This window comes from Loxodonta africana, chromosome 15 (genome assembly GCF_030014295.1).
Source record: "Loxodonta africana isolate mLoxAfr1 chromosome 15, mLoxAfr1.hap2, whole genome shotgun sequence".
Lineage (NCBI taxonomy): Eukaryota > Metazoa > Chordata > Mammalia > Proboscidea > Elephantidae > Loxodonta > Loxodonta africana.
The window spans coordinates 75,324,673-75,343,248 of NC_087356.1; the positions used below are offsets into that span (position 1 = coordinate 75,324,673).

At 44.2% G+C, this 18,576-nt stretch overlaps 1 protein-coding gene across 3 annotated transcripts in view; it reads right to left on the bottom strand.

Annotated features, from left to right (window-relative positions):
* The window catches only part of SORL1 (sortilin related receptor 1), a 195,255-nt gene that overhangs the window by 24,243 nt on the left and 152,436 nt on the right, over window positions 1–18,576 (bottom strand). For 2 of the 3 annotated variants that reach the window (XM_003418269.4, XM_064268935.1), the window contains 7 exons: window positions 11,071–11,202; window positions 10,417–10,540; window positions 10,089–10,258; window positions 7,673–7,785; window positions 6,922–7,026; window positions 5,588–5,660; window positions 1,286–1,368 (listed from right to left, as the gene is read on the bottom strand). In XM_003418269.4, the coding sequence (XP_003418317.3) occupies window positions 1,286–1,368; window positions 5,588–5,660; window positions 6,922–7,026; window positions 7,673–7,785; window positions 10,089–10,258; window positions 10,417–10,540; window positions 11,071–11,202 (800 nt within the window). The remainder of the gene's footprint in view (window positions 1–1,285; window positions 1,369–5,587; window positions 5,661–6,921; window positions 7,027–7,672; window positions 7,786–10,088; window positions 10,259–10,416; window positions 10,541–11,070; window positions 11,203–18,576) is intronic. The other variant, XM_064268936.1, reaches the window with a different exon arrangement.

Genomic DNA, 18,576 nt, shown 5'->3' on the forward strand with positions numbered 1-18,576 from the left:
GAATAAAAGGACAAGAACCAATTAAGAAAGGGGAAACAGGGAACGGATAATTAGGCTGAGAGAAGAGCGATGATAATTAAGGACAAACTTAGCTCAGGTTTTCCTGTAGTCAAGGCCGAAAGGGCACCACAAGGGGGCTGCTTGGTGCTCACTCTCTGACAGGAGTAAATAAGTCCGTACAACAGGAAAGACTGTCTTTTCCAAGTCCTAAACTTACAGAGGAAACCCTGCAGGCATAGTGGTTAACAGCTACGGCTGCTAACCAGAAGGTTGGCAGTTCGAATCCACCAGGCACTCCTTGGAAACCCTGAGTTTCGGCTCAACGGCAACGGGTTTTTTATATGTATATACAACACAAAATTTGAAACCTAACCCACTGTTGTTGAGTCAATTCCCACTCATAGCAACCCTATAGGACAGAGTAGAACTGCCTCATAGGGTTTCCAAGCAGTGGCTGGTGGATTCAAACTGCTGGCCTTTTGGTTAGCAGTGGAGCTCTTAACCACTGTGCCACCAGGGCCCCAACTCTATAAATAGGGAACAACAAACAAATGTTCTCAATTCCAAAGACTACAGATAAGATGCACATAAGGCCATTTCTTGCTTCGACCCTCTCTGAAGCCAAGGGTATGATATTAAATTGTACTTTAGCAAATGGAATTCAATAGTGGTGCCATGGTATGGGCACAAGGACTCTGAAGGCTGCATGTCCCACCACGTCTTGATGGACGGAAGGGATTCAAGGAGGGACAGACAGACAAGATAGAACACTATGGGGGTGGGAGTGGACTTTCAATGTGAGAAACTACACGGACTGACATAGCTATGGTGAAACGGGCAATGCAGGTGGGCCAAGGGGAGGGGACAGTGTGCTGGAAGAGGGGGATATCAGATGGATATGTTTCCAAAGTATCCGAGCATCTCACAAGATGGTTGCTCTCCCCTGTGGGAACCTCTGCATTAGCGCTTAGCACCAGGAAATCCAATAAAGCTGAAAATTACAGGGCAAACGTATTCTGTTAACGCCAACTCTTTATTTGCACTGTAGCTGTGAACCATTTAATTATAGGGTTTAAAAAAAAAAACAGGGCAGCAGGCTGATGCAGAATAATTACGTGTGAAGACTCAAGTTGTTCTTCGCAGGGGGATGAGCCAACCTAGTTATGGTCTGTGAGCTTCCACTGTTCCAGTCATTCCTTTTTCTTAATCTCCCTGTACTATGTTGTCTCGGTTCCCATACAAAGGAATGCCCCACCCAGCTGCGACTTTGAAATTTTAACATTACCTGGATGTCACTATTCATGGTCAAGGTAAAGCTTAGAGAATTTTCACCGTAGCTGTCAATGTGGATATCTGGTGGTGGGATCACTGGAAACAAATAAGAGTTCAAAAAGAGAAAGCATGTGATGAAAAGTGAGGCAGGCAGGATTTAGGAGTTTTCAACTCAAGACACAAAGCGATCTTTCAGTTGGGGAAGAAAGCGCGTTTCTTTGGCTGTTTTGGCTCTTTTATCTCTTTTACCACTGTTTTCCTGAAGCTGAAGTTGGATCCTGAGTTATGCTGGCTTGCTCAGCTATCTTGGCAATTCGTCTGTGCAAAAAAGTTCCATGACGTAATACCCCAAACAGCCTGGCCATAGCCTGGACCTTAAGGGGCAGGGTCACAGTGAGTGTCAGCTTACTGACACTCACAAGGTCCTGGCGGGTTCAAGTCCTTTTCAAAGGTGGACAGGAGTGTAAATCGTAAATCACCAACTGTAAATACGTGGGTGGCAAATGGAAAGAACGTGGCCTTTGGAGTCTGACAAACTCAAGTTCAAATTTCTATTCTGACATCTGAGCAACGATAAAACCTTATTTATTCTCACTGAGCCCAGAGATAGTATCTACTCTTCACGACAGAACGGAACAGTTGTCATCAAGTAGACCCTGCCTCGTGGTGATCCCATGTGTGTCAGAGTACAACTGTGCTCCACAGGGTTTTCAATGTCTGACTTTCCTGGAAGTAGATCACCAGGCCTTTCTTCAAAGGTACCTCTTCGTGGACTCAAACCTCCAAGCTTTTGGTTAGCAGCCTAGTGTGTTAATCGTTTCCACCACCCAGGAACCTCACAGAGCTGTGAAAATTAACTGAAATAATGTATGTAAAATGCCCAGCACTCAACTAATGTTCCTTTCCCCCTTTCTCCCCTGCCAATAAAGGCCCACCTTGAGTCACATGACAGGTTAAAGAACCAGTTTGCAACTGGCTCTCTCAAAAAGATCTGAACTCAAACTGAGAGTTGAGCGGACAAGGAGGAAGAGTAAGCAACAGAAGATTCCTCTCAGTTCAAATGATGGGTCTTGTACTTGTCACTTTGAAGGTCTGGCCACATGAAGGTTGGCAGTGCTCTGCCAGGCATAGTCTAAAAGGGCTCAGTGGAGTACATGTTATCAGAAGATAATGTTAAGCAATAGCTTGCATATTAGACCCTCAGGATACATGTCCCTTATACAGACAAGAGAGGCTCAAAGGGGTTGACTAAGATTTGGTGGCAAAAGAGAAGTGTTAAAATCTGAAGAAGCCCCTTCAGCTGATCAGCCACGTTGGGCTCAAGCAAAATTAAGTAACAGAAGAAGATAAACCCATTGCCATCGAGTTGATTTCAACTATAGCAACCCTATAGGACAGAGTAGAACTGCTCAAAAAGCAGTTGGTGGATTAGAACTGCCAACCTCTTGGTTAGCACCTGTAGCTCTTAACCACTATACCACCAGGGTTTCCAACAGGAAGAAGACAGGGCACTAGAAGTTTCAGGCAGCCAGCTCAGAGCAGAAATGGCTTGGGGACTGCTATAAAGCAGACCTGAGTGAAAATCACAGTGACCTAGGGGCAAGCCACAAGTCTCTCCAAACCCCAGATTCCTCAGCTACAAAATGAGAATACTACTTAGCTCAAATGGCCTACAGGGATTAAAAGAGATCCTTTTATATAAAACAACAAGCACAGCGCTTGGTGTACAAGCAGCGCCCAATAAACGGTCGCTTTCACCACTGTTGTTATTAATCCACTACATTAACTAATCAATTTGGTGCTTCTGACCGACAAAACTGCTGGTTCTGCCCAAGTCATCTTCTTATGCGTATTCTTACAGATTCAAGGTCACAGATAATTCACAACAAATATTTTGTAATGTAACACAGATACCTTCTGCATATACCATAACTAAAACATATGCAAGAAGATTCATCAAAAAAATCATGTTAAAAGAAGCTTATGAGAAGCACATACTCACTGAGATGCAAATGCAGGTGTAACTTGTGCCTGGGGAATTCAAGGCTTTTTGTTGACCTTCCAATATCCCTTCTTTACAGCATGTATGGTCAGAATCCACCACCCACCTGTCAGTTTGTCATATTGTGGTAGATGGCATGTTGCTATGACGCTGGAAGCTATGCCACCATTATTTCAAATACCAGCAGGGTCACCCATGGTGACTTTCAAAAATCAGCCAGTGAAAACTCTATGGATCACAACAGAATACTGTCTGATATAGTACAGAAGATGAGCTCCATAGGCTGGAAGGCACAATGGCCACAACAACGGATTCAAACATGCAAACGACCATGAAGATGGCACAGCACCTAGAAACATTTCGTGCTGTTACACATAAGGTCACCATGAGTCGGAGCCACCTCGATGGCAACTAACAACAACATGGTCAATATGCTTTGACCCTGATTTTGTGGAGGGAAACGATAAAGATAACTCCAGGAGAGTTATTCAGCGCACTTTTTCTACTACCAACAAATATTCTGCTCCAAAGACCGATTAGCTTCGCTCAGCTTAGCTGCCTCCTGCCTTGATTGCAGAATAAATCAGTGACTCCAGATATCAGAAACGACCAGACAGCGACTCTGCAGAACCCCAGACCCGTTTCTTGCAGAGCTCAGGTTCCCGTCAACTCCCCTAACAACATCCTATGCCACAAGCCCCCTTCTGATTTTAACACCTGCAGGCCCAGAAACACGTCTCAAGTTCCTCATCTGCAATAAGATCAGGATGATCACTCGGGAAGATGATATAGACTCTATCTCCCAAAGTGAGCCAAAACCTTTATTTTCATTTTTCAATTCACTCATTTAACAACTGTTTCGTTAGTTCTTACAAGTTCTTTACTAGATACCAGAGAAAGAGTGGAGAAAAGGAGACAGCCCCGATCTCTGCCCTGTGCAGCACACATGCGAGGAGCCAGCCACTTAGGCAGGGCAGGGCAGGGCAGGGCAGGGCCGGGTAGGCCAGGGCAAGGCAAGGCAGGGCAGGGCAGGGCAGGCCAGGGCAGGGCAGGCCAGGGTGGGCCAGGGCAGGGTAGGGCAGGGCAGGGTAGGGTAGGACAGGTCAGGGTGGGCCAGGGCAGGGTAGGGCAGGGCAGGGTAGGGTAGGGCAGGGCAGGGCAGGGCAGGGCAGGGCAGGGTGGGCCAGGGCAGCGCAGGGTAGAGTGGGCCAGGGCAGGGTAGCGGTACAGCTCAGGGGTGAAGAGCAAAGGCTTTGGAGTCAGGCATATCCAGTTCCAATCCCAGCTCTACCAGGTACTCATTATGTGACCTGGGGCAGGGGGCATAAGCTCTTTCTGTCTCCTTATCTGTTGCTGTTCTTTTTATGAGGGTTCAGTTAGATGAGCCAATGTATGCGAAGTAGTGAGCACCCATAATGGTTCACTTGTGTGTCAACCTGGCTAGCTTGGTGCCTAGTGGTTTGGCCAAACACTAGTCCAGATGTTGCTATGAAGTTCTTTATGTGCAATTAACATTTAAATCAGTTGACCTTAAATGAATCTCTAATGTGGGTGGGCCTCACCCAATCAGTTGAAAGCCTTATGAGCAAAAAAACTGAAGCTGCCAAGAAGAAAAGGATTCTGGCTCAAGACTGTAAAATAGCTATTATGCCAGCTTCCAGCCCACCACCTGGAACTGCTGGAATTCCCAGTTTGTCTCATCTACAGATTTTGTACTTGCCAACCCCACAACTGCATGAGCCAATTCCTTAAAATAAATCAGTATCTCAATAGGTAGATAAATCTTACTGGTTCTATGTCTCTGCAGAACCCTGACTAATACGAACACCGAAGTGCTTGACCCCTGGCAAAGAGTGAGCGTTAACAGTATCAGCTCTAGCACTAGAAACCACAGCCTACACAGAGCGTTTCTGTGTCAGTGGGAGAAGTTAACGAACATCAGCAAGGCTGCTTTCTTCAAACCCCATAAATGAAACACGGACAAAATCATCTTTATTAAGAAGGAAGGACTCCTTCTGTTTGGAGTACAGTGAATGCTATGCAACCTGAGCATAAAGGGTTGGGCAGGATGACCTCTGGGAATCCTTTGTATGTTTGCATTATAAGAAACGCTCAGTTCCAAGGGGAGGAAGACATTCAACAGTCACCCCAAAGAACTTTGTACCCAAAGCACTGTAAATACCCCTAGAAATGTGTGTGTTTGGGGGAAAAGGGGAGTTTTCTAATCCATGCTTCTCCGCTTTCCAGTTGCACTCAAAGTAAGCTCCAAGGGGGTCTCTCTTCTCTAAATCTGCAAATGCTGGACTCATTTACCTTTTCCTTTTATGGTGGTAATGGATTTAGAATCGCTCCAGTTTCCTATCCCACGACTAGTCACCGCAGCCACCTTTTCAAAGCAGAGTGTGAATTAGTGTGAAATAAAGGCAATATACCATACAGCAAGAATTCTGAACGAGCTAAAGAGGGGAGACTTTGGCAATGAGGATGGAAAAAATTATATACAGAGTGATCCAGGGCATTCAGAGACTCCTGCAACCCCAATGAGAGGGGAAAGCTACAAAAGGGAGGGATCTGGGTCAAGGGAGGCATGACAGTGCTAGATAATGGACTTTCCATCGACCGACACGTCACAGTTTTTCTAAAGGGCAGAGGTACGTGTCTTTATCTATATATACACATACATACAGGATCTGTGTGTGTGTCTGTATATACACATACATACAGGATGTGTGTGTTTGTGTCTGTATATGCACATACATACATGATGTGTGTATGTGTGTCTGTATAGGCACACACAAACACACACACATGAAAAAGGCATTGCTGAGGTTCGGAGGGGAGAAGGGAAAGATGAAACAGGGCATTTTTAGGGTAGTGAAACTATTCAGCAGAATGCTAGCACAGTGGAATATGACATTATGCATTTGTCAAAGCTCACAGGGCTGTACAACAAAAAGAAAAACCACCAGTGCAGCCTACGGACTTCAGTTAATAACCATGCGTCAATATCTGTTCACCGACTGTAGCAAATGTACCACAGAAATGCGAATATGTTAGTAATCGGACCAACTGTGTGTGTGGGATGCAGTATATGGGAACTTGCTACTTCAGTGCAATTTTTCTGTAAACCTAAAACTGCTCTAAAATAAAGTGTTATTTAAGAAAAAAGGGTCCTGAGGCAATGATCAGTGTAAGGGAACCTCTTACATGCACATTTGATGGTCTCAATAAGCATGTTTTGCACAAAATCTATCTCCTTTCTGTTAGATAGTAATAATATATTTAATAGCTTCACAATATCCGTTTATAAATGCCACTTATTACAGCTCTGTATCACCTGCAGCCGAAGACAAGCAGAAAAGATGTGGGCACAGAAGTATAGGAGCTAGAAAGTTAGCAGAGTATCTGGGTGAAAAGCAGATAAAAGCTGCATGCTTTTTTAAGTTCCTGGTTATCTGGGGGCAGTCTGGTGTCAAGTTCTCTGTGGTATCCGTTTAAGAAACTGAAAGAAAACCATGACTCCCAAGGTGAGGGGTTGGGGATTCTGTAGAGTACTAATATGTACCTCATGAAGTTCTCATGAAGTGACAACCACAACACTAAGTTCTATAGCTGCCCTGCTGGCTGAGAGGGATGTTCGCACTCACTCTGACAGTGTAGAGAGCATTGACCAGCAAGTCCTTTATTTCTGTGGAGTTACTATCAGCCCTCTGGGAGGTCCATATCTTGGAACCGCTCCTGCTGTACTCTACCTGAAGTGAGAAGAAGACATGTTAGCAAAAGGTAGCCAAAGGCTACGATTCCGCCATAAAGAGAAATGACTTTCTCATACCTGCTACCACATGAACAGACCCTGAAAGCATCATGCTGAGCAGAATTCAGTCCGTCACAAATGGATAAATACCATATACACGAAACATGAAGACGAGGCAAATGCAGGGAGACAAAGTTTACTAGTGGTCCCCCGGGGCCCCAGCAGGTGGAAATGGGAGCTATCGCTGAGGAGGTCTTGAGTTTTTGTTTGGGGTGATGTAAAACTTTTGGAAATGAATAGTGGTGATGATAGGACAACTTGGAGAAAGCAATGTCACGGAAATGTAGACTTAAAAATGGTTACAATGGCAGACTTTTTGTTATATACATATACATATTTACATTTTACCACAGTAAAATTAAAACAAAACAGTAAAAAAAAAAAAGTCTGGGGTATCCTAATAGCTTCAAGGATGTAGGAAGACAGAGGGATGTAGGAGGAAGGATGGACATGACATGTTGTAACAGACGAGTCCTAATTTACAAGGCTGTGCCGTATCTGTACGGCTCCTCATCACAGACAGCACCACTTTGCTCTAACGTCAAAAATCTCTTGCTCCCCTAACACACATGGAAGATACTTACAATGTATTCTCGGACAAGGCCATGGGTGTGTGCAGGGGGAGTCCAGTGACCCACAATCACACCTTCGGCTTCGTTGTAGAGTGACAGCTGCAGATTTTGAGGGGCATCTGGCACTAGAAAAGAGTGAACCTGGTGTTAGCGCCCACCTACATACTATTGTCATTGTTTTGTGCCACTGAGTTGATTCTGACTCATAGCAACCCTACAGACTAGTTAACTAGAAATTTTCCTGAGCTTAAAACAAGAACAAGAAAGAATCTAGAACTGGCATTGGGACCATCCACTAGAAAAGGCTGTCGGCTTGTCCTCACGACGATACCAAACCCTTCCTCTTCCTCTAGAATGCAGGATGTACTATCTACACCCACCACGTGGACAGCCTATCACACTGTGGAGGCTTGTGTGTTGCTGTGATGCCGGAAGCTACACAACTGGTATTTCGAACACCAGCAGGGTCACCCATGGTGGGCAGGTTTCAGCAGAGCTTCCATACTAAAACAGTAGGAAGAAAGGCCTAGTGATCAACTTCTGAAAATTAGCCAAAGAAAACCTTATGGATCACAATGGAACACTGTTTGACTTACTTGCTTTGGACACATCATCAAGAAGGATCAATTGCTGGTGAAGGACATCACGTTTACGGAAGTAGATGGCTGGCAAAGATGAGGCAGATCTTAGGTAAGATGGATTAGCAAAATAGCCACAGAGATGGACTGGAATGTGCCAACGATCATGAGGACGACAAAGGACCGGACAATGTTTTTGTTCTATTGTACACAAGGTCATCATGAGTCACCACTGACAACGGCTATCTATCTCCCTATTGTCCACACATCAGATCATGGCTTCGTCTCTTTTGATATCAATTTGTGGCTCACACGGGCTGCAGGATGGAATCACCCAGGCAGGCTGACTCACCATTGCTTCTGGGTCTTCAATTTTGAGACCTTAATTGTCAAGGACAGCACCTGCTGACTCACCTTCTCATACAACAAAACAGAGAACCCTGAGAATGACCACAAAGGAATGAGACTTACTTCCTAACATTTCAGAACTACATCCACATGAATGTGATCACCTTCAAAGCAGACACGTTAATGAGCTTAGTGCTGGCATGTTCGAGATACTTCTGGATCTTCTCTTGTGCTTGTCTTCAGAGCCAGGTTAAAAGCCCACAATGGTTCATAGTCAAAATTCCTTTTGACCGCAAAGAGTATCTACCCATGTTGACAGCTCATAGAAGAAGAATATTCATGCACAATTAGTGGCCTGCAAGCCCTTTAAGGGCAGGGATCGTGTCTTATTTACCTCTGAATCTTTAACTCTTAACAACACCTGGGAAACAGTGGGTGCTCAGCTAATAACAGTGGAAGGAAAATTAAGGATAGGGATATTTTAAAGATAGTTCCACAGGTTCTAATGGCAGTTGCAAATGAGGAGTTCACAAAAATATTTTAGGCAACGGAAAAACATCACTGGAATAAGCAGAAACTACCCAATATCAACTGCTTTAAAGAGGGCGAAGGGAGTAGGGACCTTCTTGGACACATGGGTTTCAGTATATTTCTTAAAAAGAGGCACAATATTTCTTGTTCTTCTTATTGCTAACTGCCAGAAAGTCAGCTCCAATTCACGGCAACCCCATGTACAACAATGAAACACTGTCCGGTCCTGCACTACCTTCGTGATCACTGGTGTGTTTGAGCTCACTGTGTTGTAGTCATTGTGTCTGTCCATCTCACTGAGGGTTTCTCTCGCCTTCACTGGTCCTCCACTTGACCAAACACGATACCCTTTTCCAGCGATCCGTCCCTCCTGATGATAAGTCCAAAGTAAGCAAGTCGAAGTCTTGGACAATAATCTGTGATTCATGGAGTTTTCACTGGTTAAATTACAAAAGTAGATTGTAGTCTTAGTCTGGAAGCTCCGCTGAAACCTCTCTACCATGGAAGACCCTGCTGGTATGTGAAACACCTGTGGCATAACTGTCAGCACCACAGCAACACACAAGCCACCCACAGTACGATACCACAGTACAACCAGCTAACAGACGAGTGGTGGACAATACTTCTTAGACATGCCTTAGATGTCAGTGACGGTGAGCTCCTAAGTACCAAGTACTGGGAAGTACCTAAAGAAGGAAGGCAGGAGGCAGGAACTACCAAGAAGTGAAAAAGAGGGCAATGGTGGAGAGAATCTGAAATTAACTTCTGAAAATAGAAGAACATCATCTGAGCTAATACAGAGAATAAATGTTCAACAACTCAGGCAAGAACATGAAACTAAAAGAAAGCAAAGGCACACGCAAGTGGCTATGCTTCCACGCCTCTGAGCATCCTTTGGAAACTCTCTGAAGAATCTTTACTAGCCCACTTAGAGTTGCGCGTAGGCCATAAACGTAAACTATGTTACTTACATCCTTCCGGAGTCCTCAGGTTCACAAAGTCGTTGGTGTTGTGTACCTTGCTCAGACACTGGACCTGTACTTTAACCTGATAGGTGGTATCTGGTTTTAAGACTTTTAACACAGCGCTTGTTTTATTGCTGTGGGTCTCCAGAGCCTTCCATATGCTCTCTCCAACCACCCTGGCCAAAAGAATAGAGATGGAGTCAGACAGAAGCAGCATGGGATGGCTCAGATGCATGACTCAGAGCCACACCAGCCACATCACCAGAGACTTTACGGAGCATCTGGTGGCAATGAAGATGCGATTTTCTTCTGCCACGGCAAAGATGAGACCCACCTGTAGTAGACGTTATAAACGCAAGAAGAAGGCATTTTTTTGGGCCGCATCCAGGTCAAAGTTACATCCCCTGAGAAGTCAGCTGTCCACTGGAGATTCTGCACTTTGTATACAGTTAGCTCGTCTATAGACAGAAGAGGAAAAGTAAAAGAAAGTTACATGTTACAAACCCTTGGATTTCAAGGCCAAAGGAAGATCCATGACTAAGGACTCTCCAGACAGAAGAACTGAGTTAACCTTCACCAGCGAGCTCAAGGCAGTGTGTGAGTCATGGGCATCAACTCGAGGTGGGAAGGCCATCTGAAACAAAGCTAAAGCCAGCTCTTCGCTACCAGGGTGAGTTGCCATCTAGTCAATTCTGAGTCATGGCGACACTGACACCATGTGCGAGGAGTAAAACTGTTCCATAAGGTTTTCAAGGTTGTGACCTTTCAGAAGGTCACCAGGCCTGTCTTTTGAGGATGAAGCTGCCTGGACGTTATATCAGAGTTGGGCCAAGCCTCACTTCACCTGGTGGTCCAAAAGTCGGTCTCATTTTCAGATGTAGGAAAACCTAAAAGGGGTTCTAGCTAGAGGCCCACCCAGGAGCCTTCGGAACAAGCTCTGGAGTGGCTGAATGAAGCCATTCAGACTAGGCACTTGGGCAGTACCCACCACTGCAGGCCATCTCGTCGCTGCCGTCAGAGCAGTCCAGGAAGCCGTCGCAGCGCTCAGACAGCACGATGCAGGTCTCGCCATCCTCACACCTGAACTCCCTGCCCGTACAGGTCAACGTGCTGTGCGTGGCTGAAACACAAAGAACCTTCTTAAACTCACAGGCGTGGGCCATGTTGAGAAACTCAAGGCCCAGTACTCAGGCTGGTCTGGTTTACTTGTGTTAAGGAAAAAAAGCTTGAATTCTTCCAAGTAGTCAGCTCCTGCTTTAAAATAACAACTCTGGAATGAAGAATGGTAGAATCGAGGCTGAAAGGACGATACCCTGTTATTTAACACTAACAAATGGAATCTGTCTTCAGGAAGAGTGAGAGCTTTGGAGTCAAACAAACCTGGGTTTCAATCCTGGCTCTGTGTGAGCTTGAGCATGTTGCTTGATATCCCCAAGGTCCAGTTCCCCTACATAAGACTGGAGTGACGATTCCATCACTACTGTGATATGAGGATCTATACAGACCAAGCACCTGGAATAGTGCCCAGCTCATAGCAGGGGTCAGCAAATTGTAGCTATTATTTGACAATACTACTATTTATTCTATTATTGTCATTATTTTGCAGCTTAGAGTGACAGTGATCACTGGGTTGAGCAATAGTAATAGTGAGATGAATAACAATAATACGAAGAGGCAGGCCTACTTTATGTGACACGGTTAATTGCATAGGTTTTTCAAAGCATTTTACATACAATGAAATAATGCCAACAAAAAGCACTGATAAAAATTAAGTTATGCAAATCTATGCCTGGATTATTAACCATAATTTGATGTTCTCTCCAGTTCTGAAAGGAGATTTGAATTGCATGGGAGGCTCTAAATACAAAGCAGTGACAATATGATTGTAAATGACCCTAAAAAAGTGGGAGGAAGGAAAGGGCTAAAGAAATCAAAGCTATTGCCCCCATGCCATCTGGGCTGGCCCAGGTACAAATACTTCAGGTCTTCATCATACAGACTCACACCTGCCTGCCCAATTCCTGAGCCAGTCCTGGACAAGGGAAGTGCTACCATAGAAACCCTGTGAGTAGGGTCTAAAGTTAGTCTGGCTACTCCAAGCCAAAGGTGACCAGGTCACAATCCCTGGAACTTCTCACTATGTTACTTTGCTCGGCAAAGGGACTCTGATACTAAGCTAAGGACCCTGAGATGGGGAGGGCCTCCTAAATTATCCAGGTGGGCCCAATCTAATCATATAGGTTCTTCAAAGCATTGAACCTTTCCCCGTTGTGGTCAGAAAGAACGATGTGAAGACAGATGAGCGGTCAGAGAGATGCGATGTTGCTGGCTTTGAAAATGAAAGAAGGCGTCGCGAGCCAAGACATGTGGGCAGTCTGTAGAAGCTGGACAAGGCAAGGAAACAGATTCTCTTCTATAACCCCCAGAAGGAAGGAGTACTGCTGACACCTTGATTTTAGCCCAATGAGACCCATAAGATCATAAATACAAAACTCTAAGATAATAAGTCTGTGTTGTTTAAGCCAGTTAAGTGTCTGGTAATTTGTCACAGCAGTCACAGGAAGAGAGCCTACACTCTAAGGTGCGCATTCCTCAGGCCTCACTTTGGGAATTCCGTCTTGGTTTCCTAAGTTTAAATAATACTTTCCTCACTGGGACTCGGGCCCTAAGCCCTTCCTTCCTCTTGCCCCCCTCCCCATGCACACATAGTTTTTCATACAATAATTATACCATCTCATACCAATACTGTGAGCAATGCATGAACCCCAGCTTAAAAACCCTTGACCCCAAATACACTCATTTAACCAGGGCTTCAAAGTGACGTCCCAGAAAATGAATACTAAAAGAAATCACTAAAGAGATCCCTGATCCTTTGTCATAATCTGAGAGTAATCTACAATAATGAATCTTAGTCAGGTGTTCTGGGGAACTTAAAAAATCACAGATTCCTAGGGCCTGCCCCCAGCCTACTAGGCAGAAACATGGGGCTGAGCGTGCGTGGTTTCTGCAGGCTCCACACTGGTGCATTAGAATCAGCCACATCAGAGAAACTCCATTCTAGGATAAAGAACAGGCAGTTCCCTTTTCTATCTGAAGCACTGCATCCATTTCTGGGTATGACATTTTGAGACAAAGATGGATAAACTAGATAATGTTCACATGAGAGCAACCAGGATGGTCGGGGACTAGATAAAGGATCCAGAGATATCTTCCTAGAGATGAAAAGGTGTGAGGGTGTAGGGAGTGCGGAATGCGGTAGTGACTGTCCTCATCCGTATAGACACCAAAGAATTAAAACTCCTCTGCGTGAGACTCTAGGATGGAGGCACACACTTCAGATCAATTTTTTTTTTTTTAATTGTCTCTAATACAGTGATTCTCAATGGAGAGAGGGGTGGTATCAAAGTCATCTGTTAGGCTTTTTACAAACTGTAATCCCTCATCTCACGAAAAGCAATGCATCCCGGAGTTCCGTTACATGCTGTTCTATAATGTACTGTTCAGTGCCCATGGTACTGAAGGAAGAAGTCCAAGCTGCACTGAAGGCATTGACGAAAAACAAGGCTCCAAGAATTGACAGAATATCAACTGAGATGCTTCAACAAAGAGGTGCAACGCTGGAAGCGTTCATCCATCTATGCCAAGAAATATGGAAGACAGCTACCTGGCCAACAGACTGGAAGAGATCCATATTGGTGTGCATTCCAAAGAAATGTGATCCAATGGAATACAGAAATTATCAAACAATATCATTAATATCACATGCAAGCAAAATTTTGCTGAGGATATCTTAAAAATGGCTACAGCCTTACATCAACAGGAAACTGCCAAAATTCAAGCTGGATTCAGAAGAAGACGTGGAATGAGGGCTATCACTGCTGATGTCAGGTGGATGTTGGCTGAAAGCAGAGAATACCAGAAAGATGTTTACCTGTATTTTACTGACTATGCAAAGGCATTGGGCTTTGTAGATCATAACAAATTACAGATAACATTGCAAAGAATGGGAGCTCTAGAGCATGTAATTGTGCTCATGAGGAACCTATACGTAGACCAGGAGGCAGTTGTTGGAACAGAATAAGGGAATACTACATGGTTTAAAATCAGGAAAGGTGTATGTCAGGGTTGTATTCTCTCATACTTATTCAGTCTGTATGCTGAGCAAATAATCTGAGAAGCTGGACTATATGAAGAATGGGGTATCAGAAAGCAAAGAGGACTTGAAGCACTTACTAATGAAGATCAAAGACCACAGTCTTTAGTACGGATTACACCTCAACATAAGGGAAACAAAAATCCTCACAACTGGACCAAAAAGCTACATCATGATAAACAGAGAAAAGGCTGAAGTTGTCAAGGATTTCATTTTACTTGAATCCACGATCAACACCCATGGAAGCAGTAGTCAAGAAATCAATGCACTGCATTTGGCGAAGCCACTGCAAAAGATACCTTTAAAGTATTAAAAAGCAAAGATGTCACTTTGAGGACAAGGTGCACCTGACCTAAGCCGTGATATTTACAATTGCCTCATATGCATCTGAAAGCTGGACAATGAATAAGGAAGACCGAAGAATTGATGCCTTTGAATTATGATGTTGGACGTGTTATCCGAAGGGATGAGTCCCTGGAGAAGGACACCATGCTTGGTAAAGTAGCGGGTCAGCAAAAAAAAGGAAGACTCTCAACAGGATGGACTGACAGAGGGGCTGCAACAATGGGCTCAAACACAGCAACAACTGTGAGCATGACTCAGAACCTGGCAGTGTTTCGTTTTGTTGTACACAGGGTCACTATGAATCAGAACCAACTCAGTGGTACCTAATAACAACAAGACTATGAATCAAAGGAGCTCTGGTCGCACAATGGTTAAGCATTCAGCATGAGCTGCTCTGCAGGAAAAACAACCTGGTGATTTGCTCCTGTAAAGGTTACAGCCTAGGAAACCCTATAGGGCAGTTCTACTCTGTCACATGAGGACACTACGAGTCGAAAGAAACTCGATAGCAAACAACAACACTATGAACCAAATACCATACCAGAAGCTGAGAACATGGTGATGTATAAAACAAAGGGTCTGCCTTCATGGAACTTACCTTCTGTCAAGAGAAAGAGTCGGCAAATAAGCAAACACACAAATGTATGATTTCAAATGGGGATAAGGACTGAAATGGAACATAAAGAGAGTGAGGGAGAGGGGAGAGGCTGCCATTTTATACAGGAGAGTCAGATGGGCCTTTCTGCTCAGAGAGGATTAGTTTCAAAAACACTCGGCTCCCCAACACGGAAGTATTTAACTTGGTACAAATGTGGTAAACTATACTCAAACTTCAGCTGAGTAATAAAGCAGGAGGTTGTTCAAGTTTTTTGTCAACAATATGGAACCTGTCTCAATATTTGGAAAGCAGGAAAACATGGGTTTTAGAAACTAGGAATAAGCTTGTTGTTAATCTCTGAAAATTCTTAAAATGATCATTAAACAGATGATTAATGGGCACCTAGAAGAGAACACAGTAGCCCCCAGGGACAGAATCATGCCACAATAACTGTTTCCTCTTCTGATAGGGTTATCAGATTAACGGGTTGGGAAAAATTGTGGATATAGCACATTCTGATTTTAAGACCCCATAACCAAGCAACAGGAGCCCTGGTGGTGCAGTGGTTAAGGTACTTGGCTGTGAACCAAAAAAGGTGGGCAGTGTGAACCCACCAGTTGCTTCGCAGGGGAAATGTGCGGCGGTCTGCTTCCACAGAGATTTACAGCCTTGGAAATCCCAGTGGCATTGCTATGAGTCAGAACTGACTTGACAGCAGTGGGTTTGGTTTTTGGTTTGGAACCAAGCAACATCTTTGTGAATAAGATAAAGTTGAAACAGGCTGAAGAAACTGACTTAAAAAATGCCAATTAGTGAGTTAATTGGCAGTGAGGCGCTCTTGGTGATAATGCTCATTTCCGCTTTGTTAAACTTATTGCACTGTTGCTTATTTGGCTCGATGTTCCTATTATAATTTTGGGGAGTTTGGGGTCAATATGCCCTTATTTTAATGCCCCAGAGGTCACTACCAGTTCCAGCTGCCATCAAGTGGATCCTGACTCAGGAGGATCCATGTGCGTTAGAGCAGAACTGTGCTCCACAGGGGTTTCAATAGCTGATTTTTTGAAGTAGATCACCAGGTCTTTCTTCTGAGGTGCCTCTGGGTGACCTTGACCCTCTGACCTCTCGGTTAGCAGCTAAGAGCTGAGTTAGCCATTTGCACCACCCAGGGACTCAAAATTTACACTAATCCCTATTTAATCTCTGTTAGTTTTTATGTATTCTGCCCTGATATGACCTTTCAACATGGTATAACAGAAAGACCATAACTTTGTATAAAGAAAACATCATGGATTGAATTGTGTCCCCCCAAAGTGTGTGTCAACTTGGCTAGGCCATGATTCCCAGTATTGTGTGACTGTTCACCATTTTGTCATCTGATATGATTTTCCTATGTGTTGTATATCCTACCTCTGTGATGTTAATGAGGTGGGATTAATGGCAGTTATGTTAATGAAGCAGGACTCAATCTACAAGATTAGGTTGTGTTTTAAGTCAATCTCTTTTGAGATGCAAAAGAGAGAAGTGAGCAGAGAGATACCGGGACCCCGCACCACCAAGAAATAAGAGCCAGGAGAACAGCAGGTCCTTCGGACCTGGGGTTCTGAGAAGCTCCTCAAACAGGGAAGATTGATGACAAGGACCTTTCCCTAGAGCTGACAGAGAGAGAAAGCCTTCCCCTAGAGCTGGAGCCTGAATTCAGACTTCTAGCCTCCTAGATCGTGAGACAACACATTTCTCTTTGTTAAAGCCATCCACCTGTAATATTTCTGTTATAGCAGCACTAGATGACTAAGATAGAAACCTAAATAAATATCCCATTCTGTTACCGATCAGGTGATCCTCCTTGAGCCTTAATTTTCCTATCTCTAAAATGAAGATAACACCAACACCACAATGTTATTATGAGAATTAAATGTGCCTGAGAATGGCGTATTAAATCCATCCACGAATGTTAGTTTCCGTTTCTGAATCCTGATCGTTTCACTCAGAATAAGAGCTCTCTCTCTCACATTGTATTATCTGCAAATGCAGCAAGATCCCTTCCAAGTTTCCATCCAAGTCACTGGAGACATTTTGAAATAGGACAGGGCCACTTAAAAGGCATCTGAGAATATCATAACAGCAAATAAAGAGAGTAAAGTAGGAGCAGTCTGGAGAAGACGGCTTATGATTAAAAGAACAATATCAAAAACTAACAGTATACGAGAGGGGGGCGGGAGGGAGAGTGGGAGAGGGTTATTTACTGATTAGTTACTAGATAAGAACTACTTTAGGTGAAGGGAAGGACAATACTCAATACAGGGAAGGTCAGCTCAACTGGACTGGACCAAAAGCAAAGAAGTTTCCGGGATAAACTGAATGCTTCGAAGGTCAGCGGAGCAAGGGCGGGGGTTTGGGGACTATGGCTTAAGGGGACTTCTAAGCCAATTGGCAAAATAATTCTATTATGAAAACATTCTGCATCCGACTTTGAAGTGTGGCGTCTGGGGTCTTAAATGCTAACAAGCGGCCATCTAAGATGCATCAATTGGTTTCAACCCACCTGGATCAAAGGAGAATGAAGAACACCAAGGTCACACGGTAACTATGAGCCCGAGACAGAAAGGGCCACATGAACTAGAGACTTATATCATCCTGAGACCAGAAGAACTAGATGGTGCCCGGCCACAACCGATGACTGCCCTGACAGGGAGCACAACAGAGAACCCCTGAGGGAGCAGGAAAACAGTGTGATGCAAACCCCAAATTCTCATAAAAAGACCAGACTTAATGGTCTGACTGAGACTAGAAGAATCCCAGTGGTCATGGTCCCCAAACCTTCCGTTGGCCCAGGACAGGAACCGTTCCCGAAGACAACTCATCAGATATGGAAGGGAGTGGACAATGGGTTGGAGAGAGATGCTGATGAAGAGTGAGCTACTTGTATCAGCTGGACACTTGAGACTATATTGGCATCTCCTGTCTGGAGGGGAGATGGGAGGGTAGAGAGGTTTAGAAACTGGCAGAATGGTCACAAAAGGAGAGACTGGAAGGAGGGAGCGGGCTGACTCATTAGGGGGTGAGTAAATGGGAGTATTTTTTAAATGGGAGTATGCAGTAAGGTGTATATAAGCTTATATGTGACAGACTGACTTGATTTGTAAACTTCCACTTAAAGCACAATAAAAATTATTTAAAAAAAAAAGAAAAAGAGGAAAACCCTCAAAAAACAAAAAAAAAAACTACAGTGGCCAAAGAAAGGAAGAAAGCAGGCAGGCATAACATTGAGAAAAAAAAACAAAAAAACAGTTGCCTTCGAGTTGATTCCAACTCATAGCGACCCTATAGGACAGAGTAGAACTGCCCTGTAGGGTTTCCAAGGAGCAGCTGGTGGATTCAAACTGTGGACCTCCTGG